This window comes from Eublepharis macularius, chromosome 14 (assembly GCF_028583425.1).
Source record: "Eublepharis macularius isolate TG4126 chromosome 14, MPM_Emac_v1.0, whole genome shotgun sequence".
Taxonomy (NCBI): domain Eukaryota; kingdom Metazoa; phylum Chordata; class Lepidosauria; order Squamata; family Eublepharidae; genus Eublepharis; species Eublepharis macularius.
In genome coordinates this window covers 14,780,950-14,796,135 of record NC_072803.1, presented here as the reverse complement: position 1 = coordinate 14,796,135, position 15,186 = coordinate 14,780,950, and the positions used below count along the sequence as shown (strand labels likewise).

Here is a 15,186-nt window from a genome sequence, read left to right as displayed (position 1 = left end):
GTTGGACCCAGACTAAGATTTCCACTCACGCTAGACACTTTTGTCAGGGGAACAGAATGTCCATGCCCCCCTCCCTACCCCACGGATCTCAATAAAATGCTGCTCCTGGGTGACAGGGAACCCTCAGGAACGGTATGAGGAGCAAACTGGGGGCCTGCAGCGGGAACAGAGAATTCGTGGAATTTAGCCAACCCTTTCCATTAGTGGAAAATTCAGTCTGGATCTCACCCCCCCTGTTAGGGACTGGGAGCACCAAGTAGCTATTTTTGAAGCCCAGAGTAAATCATGATCTTGTGTATTTAACTGTTGAATTAGTCCAGTGTTAAACTGCTTCAGCTAAATTTCTGCAAAGCTTGAATGTGCCTACTTAATCACTTTTAGTATCTTATGTTGATTCTACATATGTTAATTCATAATGTTAAATAAACCCATGTAATGAAAATAGAAAGAAGCATATCCACACAAACTGCAGTGTAGAATTAAATGTTTTCTTGGTATTTCAGCTTAGCCTGGAATAACTAACCTAGTACTAGGTAAGAAAACAGAAATCATAACAATATACTTTGAACACAATCAGATTTTTCTCTGAAGCTCTGCAATAGGTATTGTGTGTGTTATGTGCCATCAAGTTGCGTCTAACCTACAGCAACCGTATTGGAAGAGCTTCAAAACGTCCTCCTATCATTAACAGACTTGCTCAGATCTTGTAAACTGAAGGATGTGGCTTCTTTTATTGAGTCAAGTCATCTCATTTTAGTTCTTCCTATTTTCCTACTGCCTTCCACTTTTCCTAGCATGATTGACTTTTCCAGAGAATCTTGTCTTCTCGTGATGTGACCAAAGTATGATAGCCTCATTTTTGTCATTTTAGCTTCTAGGAAGAATTCAGGCTTGATGTGATCTAGAACCCACTTACTTTTTCTTTTTGGCTCTACAGGGTATCTGCAAAACTCCTCCAGTACCACATTTCAAATTAATCAATTTTCTTCCTGTATGCAACCTTCTTGGCCCAAGTGCTGAAAAAATACAACTTCTACCAGTTAAGTCGTTGGTGGGTCAGCAAACGAAGGGCAGGGAGGAGTTGTAAGCCAGACATACTTAGAGCAAGCCAAGCCCCAGAGTCTAGCATCTCAGGGTTTGCCTTAGTGTGCAATGTGGAAGACAATAGTGGACATAAGCCATGCCTGTTGCCATCTTTTGTGGTGCCAGATACAGCGGTGCAACCAGTGCCTTGTTTGCTTGGGTGGAGTTCTGGTCTTGAGTGCCAAGCAAAATGGTCTGTGTGCTGCTGTTGGTCAATATGCTTACCCCTACTCTAGAGGAAACCATCTTTTTGGTTAGATAGACTGTGGTGTTGATTTTTCATTGCAGTCTGATGCTTAGCAGTTATTTATCAAGCTAGCAGGACAAATACAGTTCTGCTTTTATCTTTTTTTTCAATATATAGACAAAAACATTCTTTTTTGGTGAATATTTATCTGAGAAAAGTGAGTTATACTTATTTGGAGAAATATTATGTGTTCGTTTTTGGCAGAATCCAATAATAGTACACTGTATACTGATTTAAAGGTTACTTGTAATGAACAAATTTCAAACATGTTCCCAAAACAGACCAGTTCCAGATGGCAGCTCCATGCATGCTTCCACCCTGTTTAACTGTTGTTCAAGCCCTAGGTGGATGAGCTCTGCTTTCTTCAAATCAAAGGTAAGTATTAGTTGCAAGCATTTAGAGCTAGCTTTCAGTAAAACATCAATTCTCCCAATATTATTTTATGAATTAGAAAGACTGTTTCCAAAGCAAGATGTAGTATTGTTATTTCACATAAATATTGTAGTAGAGATACTTACATTTTTTATTTGAACCTATCCTAAGCCGTTTTGCCTTAACAGGCCCTATCTTAAACCATATTTTCTTGTACTTTTACAGTTCTAGAACAGGTTTACAAAAATGCTAATTGCCTGCTTAGCGGTGATGGTTAAGCATTGCCTCCCATTGACTAAACAGTTCCAGACAATATTTTGTTTGATTATATATGTTCCTAACTTGCTGAGTGGTGGTGAAGTGGAGGGGAGAGAATCTACTTCAGTAGATACGTCTTTGTGAATAACCTGTCTGCTTCAGATGGAATTGTGAAAACTGGCTTGTTTTGTTACAGTAAATTTCATTTGTTCAAGGGTTTCATGACTGCGTGAAAAATGGATTCTCTGGATCACATGCTCACTGACCCGTTAGAGTTGGGGTCGTCTGGAGAAGGCAGTGGCACCCAAATCATGGAGGACTGTATGCTGGGATCCATAAGAATCAGCCTGCCAGAAGACCTCCTGGAAGATGTGAGTAGAAACAAAATGAACAAAAATAGAAACAGTAGAAGATGTGAGTAGTAACAAAAGTCACAGTTTAAAATACCGTGGAACTGAGCCTCTCAATGTTACCTTTTAGGGGAATAATTCAAAAAATTAACAAAATACTTCTGTAAGTGATGTGATTCACCACTTAACTTGGGAGCACCTTTCCCTCCAGTACTGAATGCACATCATGCTACAATGCAGTTGGATCCTCTTCTAGTTCTGTGAAATGCGCGTTATAGTCAGAATGGCTAATGTTGGATTGGACCAGGTGTCTGTTTACTCCAGCACTCTGTCATCAAGCAGTGACCACCTGGTTATGTCTAAACTCAGCTGAACTCATGCTATTAATAAGCAAAGCAGAATGGAGATAACTATCCATTATTTCTTGTGCCTACTCAGTTACACTGCCTGTGAACATGCTGGTTAGCATGAAACCTCTTTCTTTTCAAAGCAACAAAATTCATAATAAAAGAGAATGAAGTGTAATAGATTTTGCTTTATTGTTGTAACTTAAGCAGCTGTTATAACTAGTTAACACATTTGAAATCTGCTAACATGTGTATGCCAAGACTAAGCAATGATTCAAGTCAATTTATCTGTCTGTAATGCGTGAATTTTTTCATATCCATCTGTCCCGTGGTTGCATTTATTACCCATAGAATATGCTGGTCACATTTTCAGGGATTTAATTGTATTATTTAATTCCTGTCTCTCTCCTGTAGCCTGAGATCTTTTTTGAAGTTGTCAGCTTTTCAACGTGGCAGGAGGTGCTGGTGGATTCACAACGAGAACACTTAAAAAAATTTCTGCCCCACTTCCCAGAAGACAATGCCGAGCACCAGAATAACCTTATTCTGTCTCTATTCAGTGGAGAGAACTTCCGCTTTGGAAACCCCCTGCACATTGCCCAGAAGCTCTTCCGAGGTCAGCGGCAGCTTGGTTTATATCTGGAATTATACTGCTTCTTGCTTACACTTTAGTTTTATATGTTTTCATTCTTTGTTTTAAACTTATAAGCGGCCCTGTAAATCTGTTGATTGAGGAGTGAGAGAAACTTTTAAAATCTGGTTTAAAATACTACTACTGTAACGTGATGGGATGGATGCTCTGAAAACAGAAACAAAATAAAGAAGCAGTCTTTATTTTGTAATTTTAGCTTAACATGGGCTGCATGCATTATTACGCTGTTAGCCTAGAAGAGCACTCATGCAATTGTTTCACCATCTATAGTTCATCTGGTTATTCTCCAGTTAAGGGGAGAGGATGGAGGGGCAGGGATGATATCTGATGGAAATAAGTCAACATTTCCTCTTTTGTTTGTGTGTTCTGCAATTATTCACTCATATCTTAGGTCCTTACAAATGTGCTCACTATCTTTGTAGTGCAATGTCCCATCTCTTGTGGCCATGATCCTACTGGCAGTCTAGAGCTGTGTGGTCATTAGTAATCTGACACTATTGTAATCTGTCATGGTATGAAGTTACTTGCACAGTTGGAAAAAAAACTTTCTAATGCTTCCCTTCTCTTAAGAACAGATTGGTGGTAGTTTAAAAAAATGCTTCTCTGACCATTAAGGGGAATGTTTCTCTGGGGATTCTTTTTCTCACTTGCTGCACAGGGATATGCAGCTGGGTTAAAAAACAGTGGTCACAGACAAGATGCTGTTCTTGTTGTAGATGGACACTTCAATCCTGAAGTGGTGAAATATCGACAGCTTTGCTTCAAGTCCCAGTACAAACGCTACCTGACTTCCCAGCAACAGTACTTCTACCGGTTGTTAAAGCAGATCCTTGCCTCCCGGAATGTAAGTTTAAGATGAGACGGTTGCTGCATAAATGCTATATATATTATCAAAATTGGGGGGGAAATCTCAGTCTACGGTTACCTTGCTACTGGCAAACAGGCTGAGAGACAAAAAACCTTGCAAATTAGTTATGAGGACTTAACTGGGCACGAGCTTGAATGTTTCTGACTTCACATATATGTGAAGCTGCTTTATAGTGAGTCACATCATTGATCCTTCTTGACCAGTATCGTCTACTCTGGCAGAAGCTCTCCAGGAGGAGAACTGGAGGTGCCAGAGACTTAACTTGGGACTTCTAGATGAAAATTGCACATTTTGCAACTGAGCTGTTGCCCTAAATTCATGCAACATAGCAAGATGCTTTAGAAATGGAGAGACCTTTCAAAGGCAGATTTTGATCTGGCATTTGCTATTCAAAAGAAAACATAAGAAAAGCCCTTCTAGATCAGACCAGTGGTTCATCTAGTCGAGCATCCTGTTGCACACAGTGGATGAACCACTTGTCCTGTGGGACCAACAAACGGCATAGAGACGAAGGCTTTGCCCTGATGCTGCCTCCTAGCACTGGTATTCAGCCCTTTTCTGTATATGGAGGTTCCCTTTATTCACCATGGCTTGTAGCCATTGATTGACCTGTCCTCAATGAATCTGTGCAATCCCCCCTTAAACCCACCTATGGTCATGGCTGTCGCGACGTCCACATGCAGCGAATTCCATAATTTAATTACAGGTAGAATTATTTTGTTTTGTCTGTCTCGAATCTATTGGCTATCCTTGAGTGCCCCCAAGTAGTATTACCAGACAGGGGAAAAACATATTATGGGAAAAGTGGAAACAACACACAGGGAGTGTGGAAGCATTTAATATGTTGAATAGATGGATCGCGTTACGTCGTAAAATTTTGATTCTCATCCCTGTTGATTATACATATGGTGGATTCTTTGTTAAAAGTCATGAGTGTCACAGATATTTAAATGAAATTTGGTGCGCTGTTACATGTTTGTGTCTATTTCAGCACCTGTTAGAACTTGCTAGGAAAGGTGGTCCTGACCTGATCCTAAAGAGGAAACACTCTGCTGCTGCCTGTGCTGCTGAGGCGCGGGACAGACGAACACATCAGCGATACCTGAAAATCCTCAGGGAGGTGAAAGAGGAATGCGGAGACACTGCTTTATCCTCGGATGAAGAAGGTAACTGCATGAACTTTTGGACGTAAACAAAAATATCCAAGTGGACACTGGATTGGAAAGTTTTTGTTAATAAAATCGTCCTCTGGCTGGGAACCTCAAAATGGAAATCAGTGACATCCACAAGCTATCTAAAAGTGTGCTCCGTGTAAAGATTGATTTGCGGTGCTCTCTTAATCTCTGTGTCCCTATAACAGAAGCTTTCTTTTTCAAACCATGCAGTGCTATAACATCACCTGAATCCTTGCCAAAGGATGGATTGTAAATGTTTAAATAGCAGATTGCCATATTTTTGCTGGTAGAAGAATTACTACATGCCCCTCTAAATATCAGCAAAACACAGGTTTAATGATTGGGCTGTTAACATTATTAAACAGGTCTAGTTTCAAGTGTGCGTGTGGATTATGCTCCCAGTGTTTTCATATAGATAGACTTTTCTATCAAGGCACTCCACATTTTGCTTCCTTTTTACTGTTCTCTTGCACACTGTCCTTGCTTAGGAACTATGTACTTCTTATTTTTGTTTTTCCCGTCTAAACATCCACCTATCCTTTAGCTTATGCGGATTTAAATTTGCATTCTGTCTAGTGCACATAAGTATTTCCATTATTCAAATCCCTTATGAAATCTCTTGCTTAAAGAGTCAGAAGTGTAATTAGCAAATAGTCCTGGCTATGAATCCTTGAGTTCTGATTGGGTTTATATGACCTTTTAAGTAGAACCACACTTACCACACTTAAATATAAAGATCCCAGGTACTTTAGATGTATATTAGCATGTGTAGACTAAGAAAGTAAAGTGTGTTCTGGTTTGTTTGCTATCTGTTGTTATGGAAACCCCATGACATTGCTGTTCTGCCATTTCAGATCTAAGCTCCTGGATTCCAAATTCTCCAGCACATTGTCCAAGTCCTGCTGTTCCTCTTCGAGTGATCCCCACATTATCAACTCAAGACATGAAAACAGCAGGTAAGATCCAAAATGGCAGAAAAGAGGTACTGAATTGTGGTCTGCCATGAAAACTTTGTGCACTAAAGAGTGTGAAGTGGGTTTTTTGTACCTCTTAATTTTTTTGATGTAGAATTTCTGTATATCTTCCACTTTCTAAGAAAGTTCATCTGTTGCTAAAGAAAATTTTGACCCCTTCCTATCTCATTGAGCATAATGCCCTTCAACCTGTTTAGAGAATGATACATTAAATGCTAACATATTATGCTATAAATGTCAAGATTCATTCTGTTGCTGACTAGTTAATAGTGCAAATGTTTATACATTTACCAACAAGTAAAACAGTTGAAAAAAGCACATAAAATGATTCACAGGGTAGACTTGGTCACTGGCTGAATTTCAGGAGAATGTTAACTTGAAAATGGAGGCATCTTAGCTCAATGCATGCTGTAATGTGTTCACGTTGAATTTTCTGTAGGATTAAAATTCTTCTCCTTTTTCCAGATAAACTCGAATTTGGTGAGAATGACCTGAAGATGATGCTGAAGAAACACCATGAGAAACGCAAGCGCCAACCTGTAAGCTGAGCAGAAGACCACTTTTGCCCCAGCTTTCATTAACACCATAGAGTAGCAAAGTGAAACAGGACCACCTCCCTTACCAGATCTTCGATGAGGAGCAGGCTTTCATCCTCGAGAGCCCAGTGGGCTGAGGAGAACCTGGCGCTGTTACCTGTACAACCTCCACAGTAGCTATAAAGCTGATTTCACACACCATTTTTTTTAGGCAGAATATGGAAGTGGAGGGACCTAACTAGTTGTGATTGTAGACTCTGTTGATTGTATTTGGTGTGTTCTGGTGCAGGAGAGAAGTCGTCTATAACCTCCTAAGCTGTATCTTCAAACACTTTTGGAACTTGTCTAAACGTTTCAATCTGTTGCAGCTGCAGGACCTGCTAACTAGTTTGCTGACCTTGCATAAAGGTCAATGGGAATTGGGAAGCATTTAAAAGGGCTAATTTTCAGAACTGCTGGAATCTGGGGTAGTCAGTTTTGATCCCCTTTTGGTAGGGCTAATGGGAAATTATGTCTCCCTCCCTGGTGCATCCAGTGGCATCTGCTTGCAGAGCGGGACTTTCCTTCCACTGCAGCCTCCTGACCTCCCCTCCAAAATCATTTCTGGGGATGGGGGGGGGGCGGGATATCCTATGGTACGTCAGAAACTGCATGGAGGGAAAATATGTGTGTGTGGGGGGGTATTCAGTGAGTGAGTGAATTGGCAGAAATCACTGTTTCTTTTCTTGAAGACAGACATGGCCTTAAGTATTCAGAACTATATGCTTGGATACAACCCAGCATTTTTTTAACCAGTGAAACTTAAGGAAAAAAATTGTGCCTTTTATTTAATAATAATAATAATAATAATAATAATAATAATAATAATAATTTAGTTTTGCTGTCCCCACAACTGGGGTTTTAGTTTCTCATTCATTTTATTGAGTGCCTCTGTCTCCTCTATGTAGAACCATCCGGACTTAATGGCAGGGGACTTGACCCTGAATGACATCATGATGCGTGTGAATGCTGGCAAGAAGGGGTCCTTGGCAGGTGGGTGGTTCAGGTGCAGTGCCTCTGTATGGCAGAGCCTTTACTGCTTGCTGCAGCTTCCAAGAACTCATCCATAGCTGCCTTTTATAGTTGTTACCACAAAGGAGCTGAAACCATTGCCAAATGGAAATATGGCAGTATTTATAGTGGCAAAGCCGCAATGTTTATAAATGGGCCATAATAGCATGATGCTTTCCATATGGGAACAAATGTATTCGGTTGGGGCTGTGTTGTTTGAAAAAATGTTTTAAAACATGCATGTTTTCATGATTTGGAAAGGAAGCTTGCAAATCCCTTGCAAGGATGCCTGGGAATGAGAACGTCTTAATCTAATGAAATGAACAACAGTTCAGACTTTATTTGGTTTCTTAGCTTTTTATGTAGGCCTTTTATTAACATGCAATTTGAGACCTTGTGGGAAACAGTAGAAATGCTAAAAGCTTTCGCATTTCACCTACTGTCTCCCTTATGTGACTTAATTTCCACATTGTAAATATATTGGCTGTGATTCAGAACGGTTTGTGCTTTGAAACCCTGCACTAGTAGAAGTCAAGCACATGCTGTGCTGTGGGAAAATGCTGTTTGATGAGTTGCTTTTCAAATAGTATCTTACCCTGCTATCATTTTGCAGAATATGTAGAACAGAAATGATCAGGAGGGCATTTGTATAAACAGATTAGAAATGTAGTAGAATGGAATGAATGATGAGGTCCCTTCATAAGGGAGAGGACTGTAATGTCTTGCAATGTTTTTACTGCGTTATATCTGCATTATGGCTTGTCATGCCTGGACAGGTTTTTTTTCTTTTGTGTTTTCACATTGTTTTCCAGTTCTATAACTCTAGTCCTACTGCATTGTTCATTGGAGGTCTTTACAGCCTGATTCTTTTAAAAAAAATTGTAATCAGCCTTGCATCTCAGTGAGAAAGGAGGGCTATAAATGAAGTAAATAAAAATAAAATTACATAAACATTACGAAAAAGACCTGTGGTACATGTGCAAGCCCTTGTGAGCATATGAGTGGGCTCACTGGATCCCACTAACTATGTGCGAAGCTGCAATCCTGTGAATGCCTATACCCCAGTGGTCTTTGTGGAGCTTCCTCCAGAGTAAACATACATAGGGCCAAGCTGAAATTTTGGTCCATTTGTTCATAGTCATTTCCATGCTGTATGTTTGTGATTGAATTATTTGCATTATTTGCTGCTATTCAGATATTGGTTGTATAGTTTTATAATAACAGAAGACTGCTAGAACTCTCTTCTAGCTAATCATTGATACCTTGGTAACAAGTCACTTAGAAACACTTCCTATCTTTATTTAAACTGAAGCCTTGTTTGACCTTGCTGTCCTCAAAAAGAAGGTGAGGGAAAAGGAAGAGAAGAAGAAAAAGAAGCTGAAAGTGATTAAATCAGAAGCAGAAGACTTGTCAGAGTCCTTCGGCAACCCGGAAGGGATTCCACCAATGTCTCAGGATCCATCCCCTGTTCCGCTGTCATCTGTCAAGGAAGAGTAAGTTGGTTCCTATAGAAAGAAAACACTGTAGGTTTGATTGTTCCAACCACTTACTTACTTATTTCGCCCATTTTTATGCTGCCTTTCCTCCAAAGTGCTTATGGCTGAATGCATTATTCTCCTTTCCCCATTTTAAACTTGCAGTGAGAGTGAACAGCTGACCCAGTGAGTGACATGGCAAAGTGGGTCTCCTGGAGTGGCTACAGTCTAAGACTGTAACTACTACATCACACTGGTTCTCACTTAGGTGTTTTTATGATGAAGCCTGTTTAGCCACATTGAGGATAATCAGAATAGGGCAAGTTTAATGCCAGCATACCATGTTACTGCAAAACCAGTTTTCCATGGCTAATCTGGCCAGTTTGAATGGTATGTATGAATTAGCTATTAGATATAAAATGGGTGCTAGTGATGGAAAACATAAGTCTTTATGTAAACTTACGGAAGCAGAGCACATTGTTATGTGAAGGAGTAAGGTAGGAGGACAAAACGTGATTTGAAAACATACACAGACTCTCTCTCTCTCTCTCTCTCTCTCTCTCTCTCTTACACACACACACACACTCATTCTCTCCAGGCAAAGTAACATAGCTATTGTCTATATGACATCGGTAAAAAAACCCCACAATCTGGCATGCAGTGGCTAAAATTGTGAGGTGAGAGGGTTGAATCTTACCTTAGCCACAGATTTGTTGCATGGCCTGAGGTTGTTGTCATTTATCTTGGTAAACTGTGGTTAGTCTATTGGATGTATCTGGTACGAGAAAAAGGCTCAGATCCATCCATGAACAGTTTCTGGAGACAGAATATGTTTGCATGGAGAACAACTTCCTTGCTTCCTCCCTTCCATTACATCCCAAAATGAGCCCTAGAATGCTGCTCCAGGGGAACAGGGGACCTCCAAAAGGAGCATGGGAGTGTCAGAAGTCTGCAATGGGGGCAAGATTGCAAAAGTTGTCCCCTCTTTTTTCTGTAGAAATCTTCTGGTGGATCTCTGCCAAATTCCAGTTTCTACTAAACCAGATTGGTCTGCTCTTGCCATGTTCCCCTAAGCAAGAAAGACAGTCCTCTTGTGCTGCTGTCTTTGTGGCCAAAAGTTTGCAAGGAAGGAGCACTACTTGGCAAACTGGGTTTGTGAATACAAGCATCTCAATAAATCAGCTGCAAACCCCGGTCCAGAATCCCAGTCTGACTAAAACTATGGTTTATAGACCTCTATGGTTTGTGACCTCTCAACACCCTCCTGTCAGAGCTACAGTATGGAGATAAGCTGGTGTTACACTGTATTATAAGATTACTGTGATAGTATATGTGGACACGTAAAAAATTATATTATGTAATCCATAATAATTTGATTTTTTTTAAAAAAAATCTCCCTTCCTTCAAAGGCCTCTAGAAGACATCAAGCCTTGCCTTGGAGTAAATGAAATCTCCTCTAGTTTCTTTTCTCTGCTTTTGGAGATTCTGCTCCTTGAAGGACCCGCTACTCTCTCACTGGTAAGAATGTATGTTTTCCACCTGTAGTTAGATAGTGCTTTGGCTGCAGCTTGTTTTTTAAAAATTAATCTATCGTACAGAGTATTTGTTTGTGAGCACTTTAGAAACAGGACTCTCATTGCTGCCCATCAGCCATGCAAGTGGTATTACCAGCCACTCCTGTAAGGAATACTGTCCTGCTGGAAGGCTGATACATCTGCCTACTTGTAAGCTGCTCATTGAGGCTCAGTAAAAGCAGCTCTGAACTTCCCTATATATTTCAGACTAGGGATAAGGCAATCCCTGGCAAGCAGGCAGCGCACCAGACTGCTTTGCCTATCTCACAAGGTCTGTTCTCCATCCAGGCAACCAAGACAAACTCCTGAGGGCTAGCTGTGCCAGTGGGGCTGGGACTATGGAAGAAGAAGATGGACGTTGTTTTTGTCTCACATACACACACCTTTCTGTATGGCCATTAGCCATACATGAGGCAAGCCCTTGAGAAGCTGGCCGTGCCTCTGAGTTTCAGCTTCCTCCCACTGTGTCTGATCAAGTACAGACCACATCTCTCCCACTGGTTTTGTTGAGTGGCACACCAACATTTTCACAGCTAGATGTGTTTTTTCCCCACAATTTGAGCCAAAAACGTTTGCATGCCTCCATTTCACACCATTAACAGCTTGCACAAGCAGTACCGGTTCAGTTGTCCTCTTCTTTTGCTCAGCTTGAGGATAAAGTCATGGACTGGCAGTCCTCCCCCGCCAGCACACTAAACAGCTGGTTTTCCTTTGCCCCCAACTGGTCTGAACTCGTCTTGCCTGCCTTGCAGTATCTCACCGGTGATAGCAGAGGTAAGTCCTGCATCCTAGTTAGCAGTTGAAACACAAGGATGACTGTAGGAGTTCACAGTTGTTTACAGTCATGTTGACAGTATCATGCTTCACTTACTTCCTTTAACTTTGCTGAAGATGAAAATATTAATTGTTTATTTATAGTAAGCCACCCAAAGTGGCTTACATAATTCTCCATTTAATCCCCACAGCACCGCTGTGAGGTAGGCTTGCTGAGTGTGTGTGAGACTGGCCCAAGGTCACCCAGCAAGCCTCCTTGGCAGAGGGGGGATTCAAATCTGGTTCTCCCAGATCCTAGTCCGATCCTCTAACCACTACACCACTCCAGCTCTCCTAAAATATGTTGTTGATCTGGTGCCTGAAGAGATGGGTATTGTAAGCTATTTGAAACTCATTCGGTCTTTGCCTGCTGTACCCCTGTCTGTATGGGACTTTGGAGCAAGCCTAAGCAGGTCTTCTCTGAAACAAGTCTAATTTTACTTAATGGCAGTTACTTCTTGGAGATTTTGTTCGTAGAATGTAATATAGAACATTCACTCCCAAATTCATTCACTTAAGGCAAAAGGCCACTTTTCTATTGAATATGATTCTGTTCCCAACAGACATTGTAACCTTAAAAGTAAAACATATTCAACAACCCAGTGACTCCGTTTAGAACACTGGCATTAAAATGTGTCCCTGTAAAGATCCCTTTAGATATATGCCGTATAACTTACTGTTGAATTTTAGTCTAATTTTATAGCCTGAATTTATAGAAGTGGGGTTGAGTATTATTTTTAAAGAATAACATCAGTGTTTATCTAAACATTTCACGTTTATTTCCATCAGCCATTGCCCCTATCAGAAGAAAAGAACAGACAAAATAAGCAGATTTATCAAAAAAGTTAAAGGTGGGCTATAATGGGAGAAAGAAGGTGTTTAATGTTTGCTTTCTGTTGCAGATACTCCTTCCAGTTTTTCTCCATTTGTTGAATTCAAAGAGAAAACTCAGCAGTGGAAACTGATAGGTAATGTAACTTGCCTTATTTTTCCACTTCTGTCAGAAAATCACGTCAGCTTTTTTCTCAAGGCCATTCTTTGCCATTAAGGTTTTTAAAAATTGTCTTCTACATGGAATAGTAAATATAATGACAAAGAAATCCGATGTAACCCTCCCCCCACATCCTCGTCCTCAAAACACCTCCCCTCACCTTTTTTAAAATCTCTGCTCTCCAGTGCCTAGGTGTGAAGCTCTTTCTGTAGCTTTCCTTTTCCCTTACTCCCTTTCCTTGCCAGTGGGTTATTGCCACCATCCTTCTAGCTGTCTGTTTTTTTACATGCACTCCCTCACTTGTTTGAAAATGACATATGCATCTTTTAGTTTTGGGTAGGTAGCCATGTTGGTCTTCAGTAGAAGAGCAAGATTCAAGTCCAGTGGCACCTTAAAGACCATCACAATTTTCAGTGTATAAGCTTTCAAGAGTCAAGTTCCTTTGTCAGATACAGGCAGAAATTCTGATCCCTGAATCCTTACATCTTATTCAGAAGGTGGGACGGCTGTTGCAAAGAAGGAAGTCAGGATGCATTTTGCATTATACCTTTGCATCCTGACTCCCTTCTTTGCACCATCCCCTCTCCCCCAACTATATAAGGACTCATGGATCTCTGTTCCTACTTGTATCTGATGAAAGGACCTTTGACTTTGAAAAGCTTATAGCCTGAAAATATTATTGGTCTAAGGGGCCACTGAACTCTTATCTTGCTGTTCCCTGTGCATCCTTGTTTGTGTTTTTATTTCCATACATGGGTCTTGCATTGTGTTACTCCTGAGGGACAAAGAAATGCCCCAGATCTCCAGTACAAAGCAAAGAAACTGTATTTTATAAACAAGAGGACCTATGAGAGACTGAGGAAGGCAGTAATTGAAACTCAGAATAGGTTACTGGCAAAATTGAGAAAAAAACTTGCATTAGTAAAGCTGAGATTTGGCCATCAAGAAAGCTTCCCATAACCTGCAGCAGTTCTTGCTCACTGCTTAACTTCATTGGGAGGAGCTGAGGTTCCAGTTAATGCGTTTTAAGAGAAGGTGCTGGAAGGGAAAGATCTTTCTCTGCCTGAGGCCCAGAGAACCACTGACAGTCAAGAGTAATCTGTCTTGGTATAAGGCAGTTTCCATTTGTTTCCTTCTGGGTCAAGGAGAAGGATTTTAATAAATAAACATGTTTGCTTCTCTTTAGGGGTCATGGAATTTATTTATTCTTTTTTGCACAATGGCTTGTATATTCCCCACTATCTTCACTATTGTTAATGTATTCTGGATGTTAGTAGTAGGTGATGACGACCCATTCTTTCTTCCTTGGTTCTGATCCTAGGCTCTTCCCAAGACCATGAAAAGGAGCTGGCAGCGCTCTTCCAGCTCTGGTTGGAGACCAAAGACCAAATGTTTTTCAAGGTGAGGTGGAAGAGTTCTGGCAGTAAAGCAGAACCCAATTGACTCTTCCAGTACGCTGACATTAATTTCTCATTAATTGGCAGGATAACGAAGACAGCTCTGATGCCACCACACCTGTTCCCCGAGTGTAAGTATGTATGAAACAAGCTGAAAAATGAGAACTGGTGTTGCAATGCTTTTCCTTAAGCTTCCAGGGCTATCTTTATTAACAACACTTGGATAAACCTGGTACAAATGGTAGTTTGGGGAAAAGGATTAAAAAGCACGGGTATTACGGCTGCTTTTGTATTTCGGGGGTAGGAGGAATTTCTTGCAATTAGACAAGTAACTTTGTATAGTTTATTTCCTAGAGTTGCCTCATGTTTGAGTCATTGATTGTGCCAAAGTAGCACATACTGTCTTTGGTTCTCATTAGCCGTACTGAGCCAATGCAGCTGCAAGAGAGAATGAGCTTAGATCCTGTCCTTTATCATCAATGTCAGTTTATTTCTGCTTGTAAACTCTTGGCCACCAGTGATGGTGCCAGTGGCAGAAAGATCTTGGTGGGGTTCCAGGTAGCATATTGGCCAAATTGCAGTGTTGCTGTTCATTCTCCCTGTAATTTTTGTGTTGGATTCTCCTTTCCTTTCAAATTTCAATTGCTGTACTGAGTAGCTGTTTAAAAAGAGACTGTTTTCCATCCAAAGAAGTATAACATTTGGTGATGAATAAGTGATATTTCATTTTAGTACAGTCCTTTTTCAGCAGTTTTTGTGTGTGTTGGGGGGAGTTGCTGTTTATTGCCAGTTAATGATAGAAGTTCTACATGATAACTTCTATCCAGTGCTATGAAGAGCAAAAGAAACAAATCTGAATAAAATAAAATGCTGTGCTCTTTGGATTGTATGATTTCTATTGTATAGATGACAAAGTGAAGCTGAGACAGGTAGTTTCTAGAAGACATTTCTAAAAGTATTGTAAACAATCCACCAGTTGAACCCATGGCTTGATCCAAGCTTCCAGGCAGCCCACTCCTCCAGT

The 15,186-nt window shown here is 40.6% G+C and overlaps 1 protein-coding gene across 4 annotated transcripts in view; it reads left to right on the top strand.

Moving 5' to 3' along the window:
* The window catches only part of NFRKB (nuclear factor related to kappaB binding protein), a 33,819-nt gene that overhangs the window by 2,146 nt on the left and 16,487 nt on the right, over positions 1-15,186 (top strand). For 3 of the 4 annotated variants that reach the window (XM_054998098.1, XM_054998100.1, XM_054998097.1), the window contains exons 2-15: positions 1,612-1,705; positions 2,176-2,331; positions 3,072-3,273; positions 4,026-4,153; positions 5,169-5,343; positions 6,207-6,308; positions 6,792-6,865; positions 7,810-7,894; positions 9,225-9,405; positions 10,797-10,905; positions 11,609-11,735; positions 12,677-12,742; positions 14,087-14,166; positions 14,250-14,293. In XM_054998098.1, coding sequence (XP_054854073.1) covers positions 2,197-2,331; positions 3,072-3,273; positions 4,026-4,153; positions 5,169-5,343; positions 6,207-6,308; positions 6,792-6,865; positions 7,810-7,894; positions 9,225-9,405; positions 10,797-10,905; positions 11,609-11,735; positions 12,677-12,742; positions 14,087-14,166; positions 14,250-14,293 — 1,508 coding nt within the window. In that variant the 5' untranslated portion in view covers positions 1,612-1,705; positions 2,176-2,196. Of the gene's footprint in view, positions 1-959; positions 1,040-1,611; positions 1,706-2,175; positions 2,332-3,071; positions 3,274-4,025; positions 4,154-5,168; positions 5,344-6,206; positions 6,309-6,791; positions 6,866-7,809; positions 7,895-9,224; positions 9,406-10,796; positions 10,906-11,608; positions 11,736-12,676; positions 12,743-14,086; positions 14,167-14,249; positions 14,294-15,186 lie in introns of those variants that run through there. The other variant, XM_054998099.1, reaches the window with a different exon arrangement.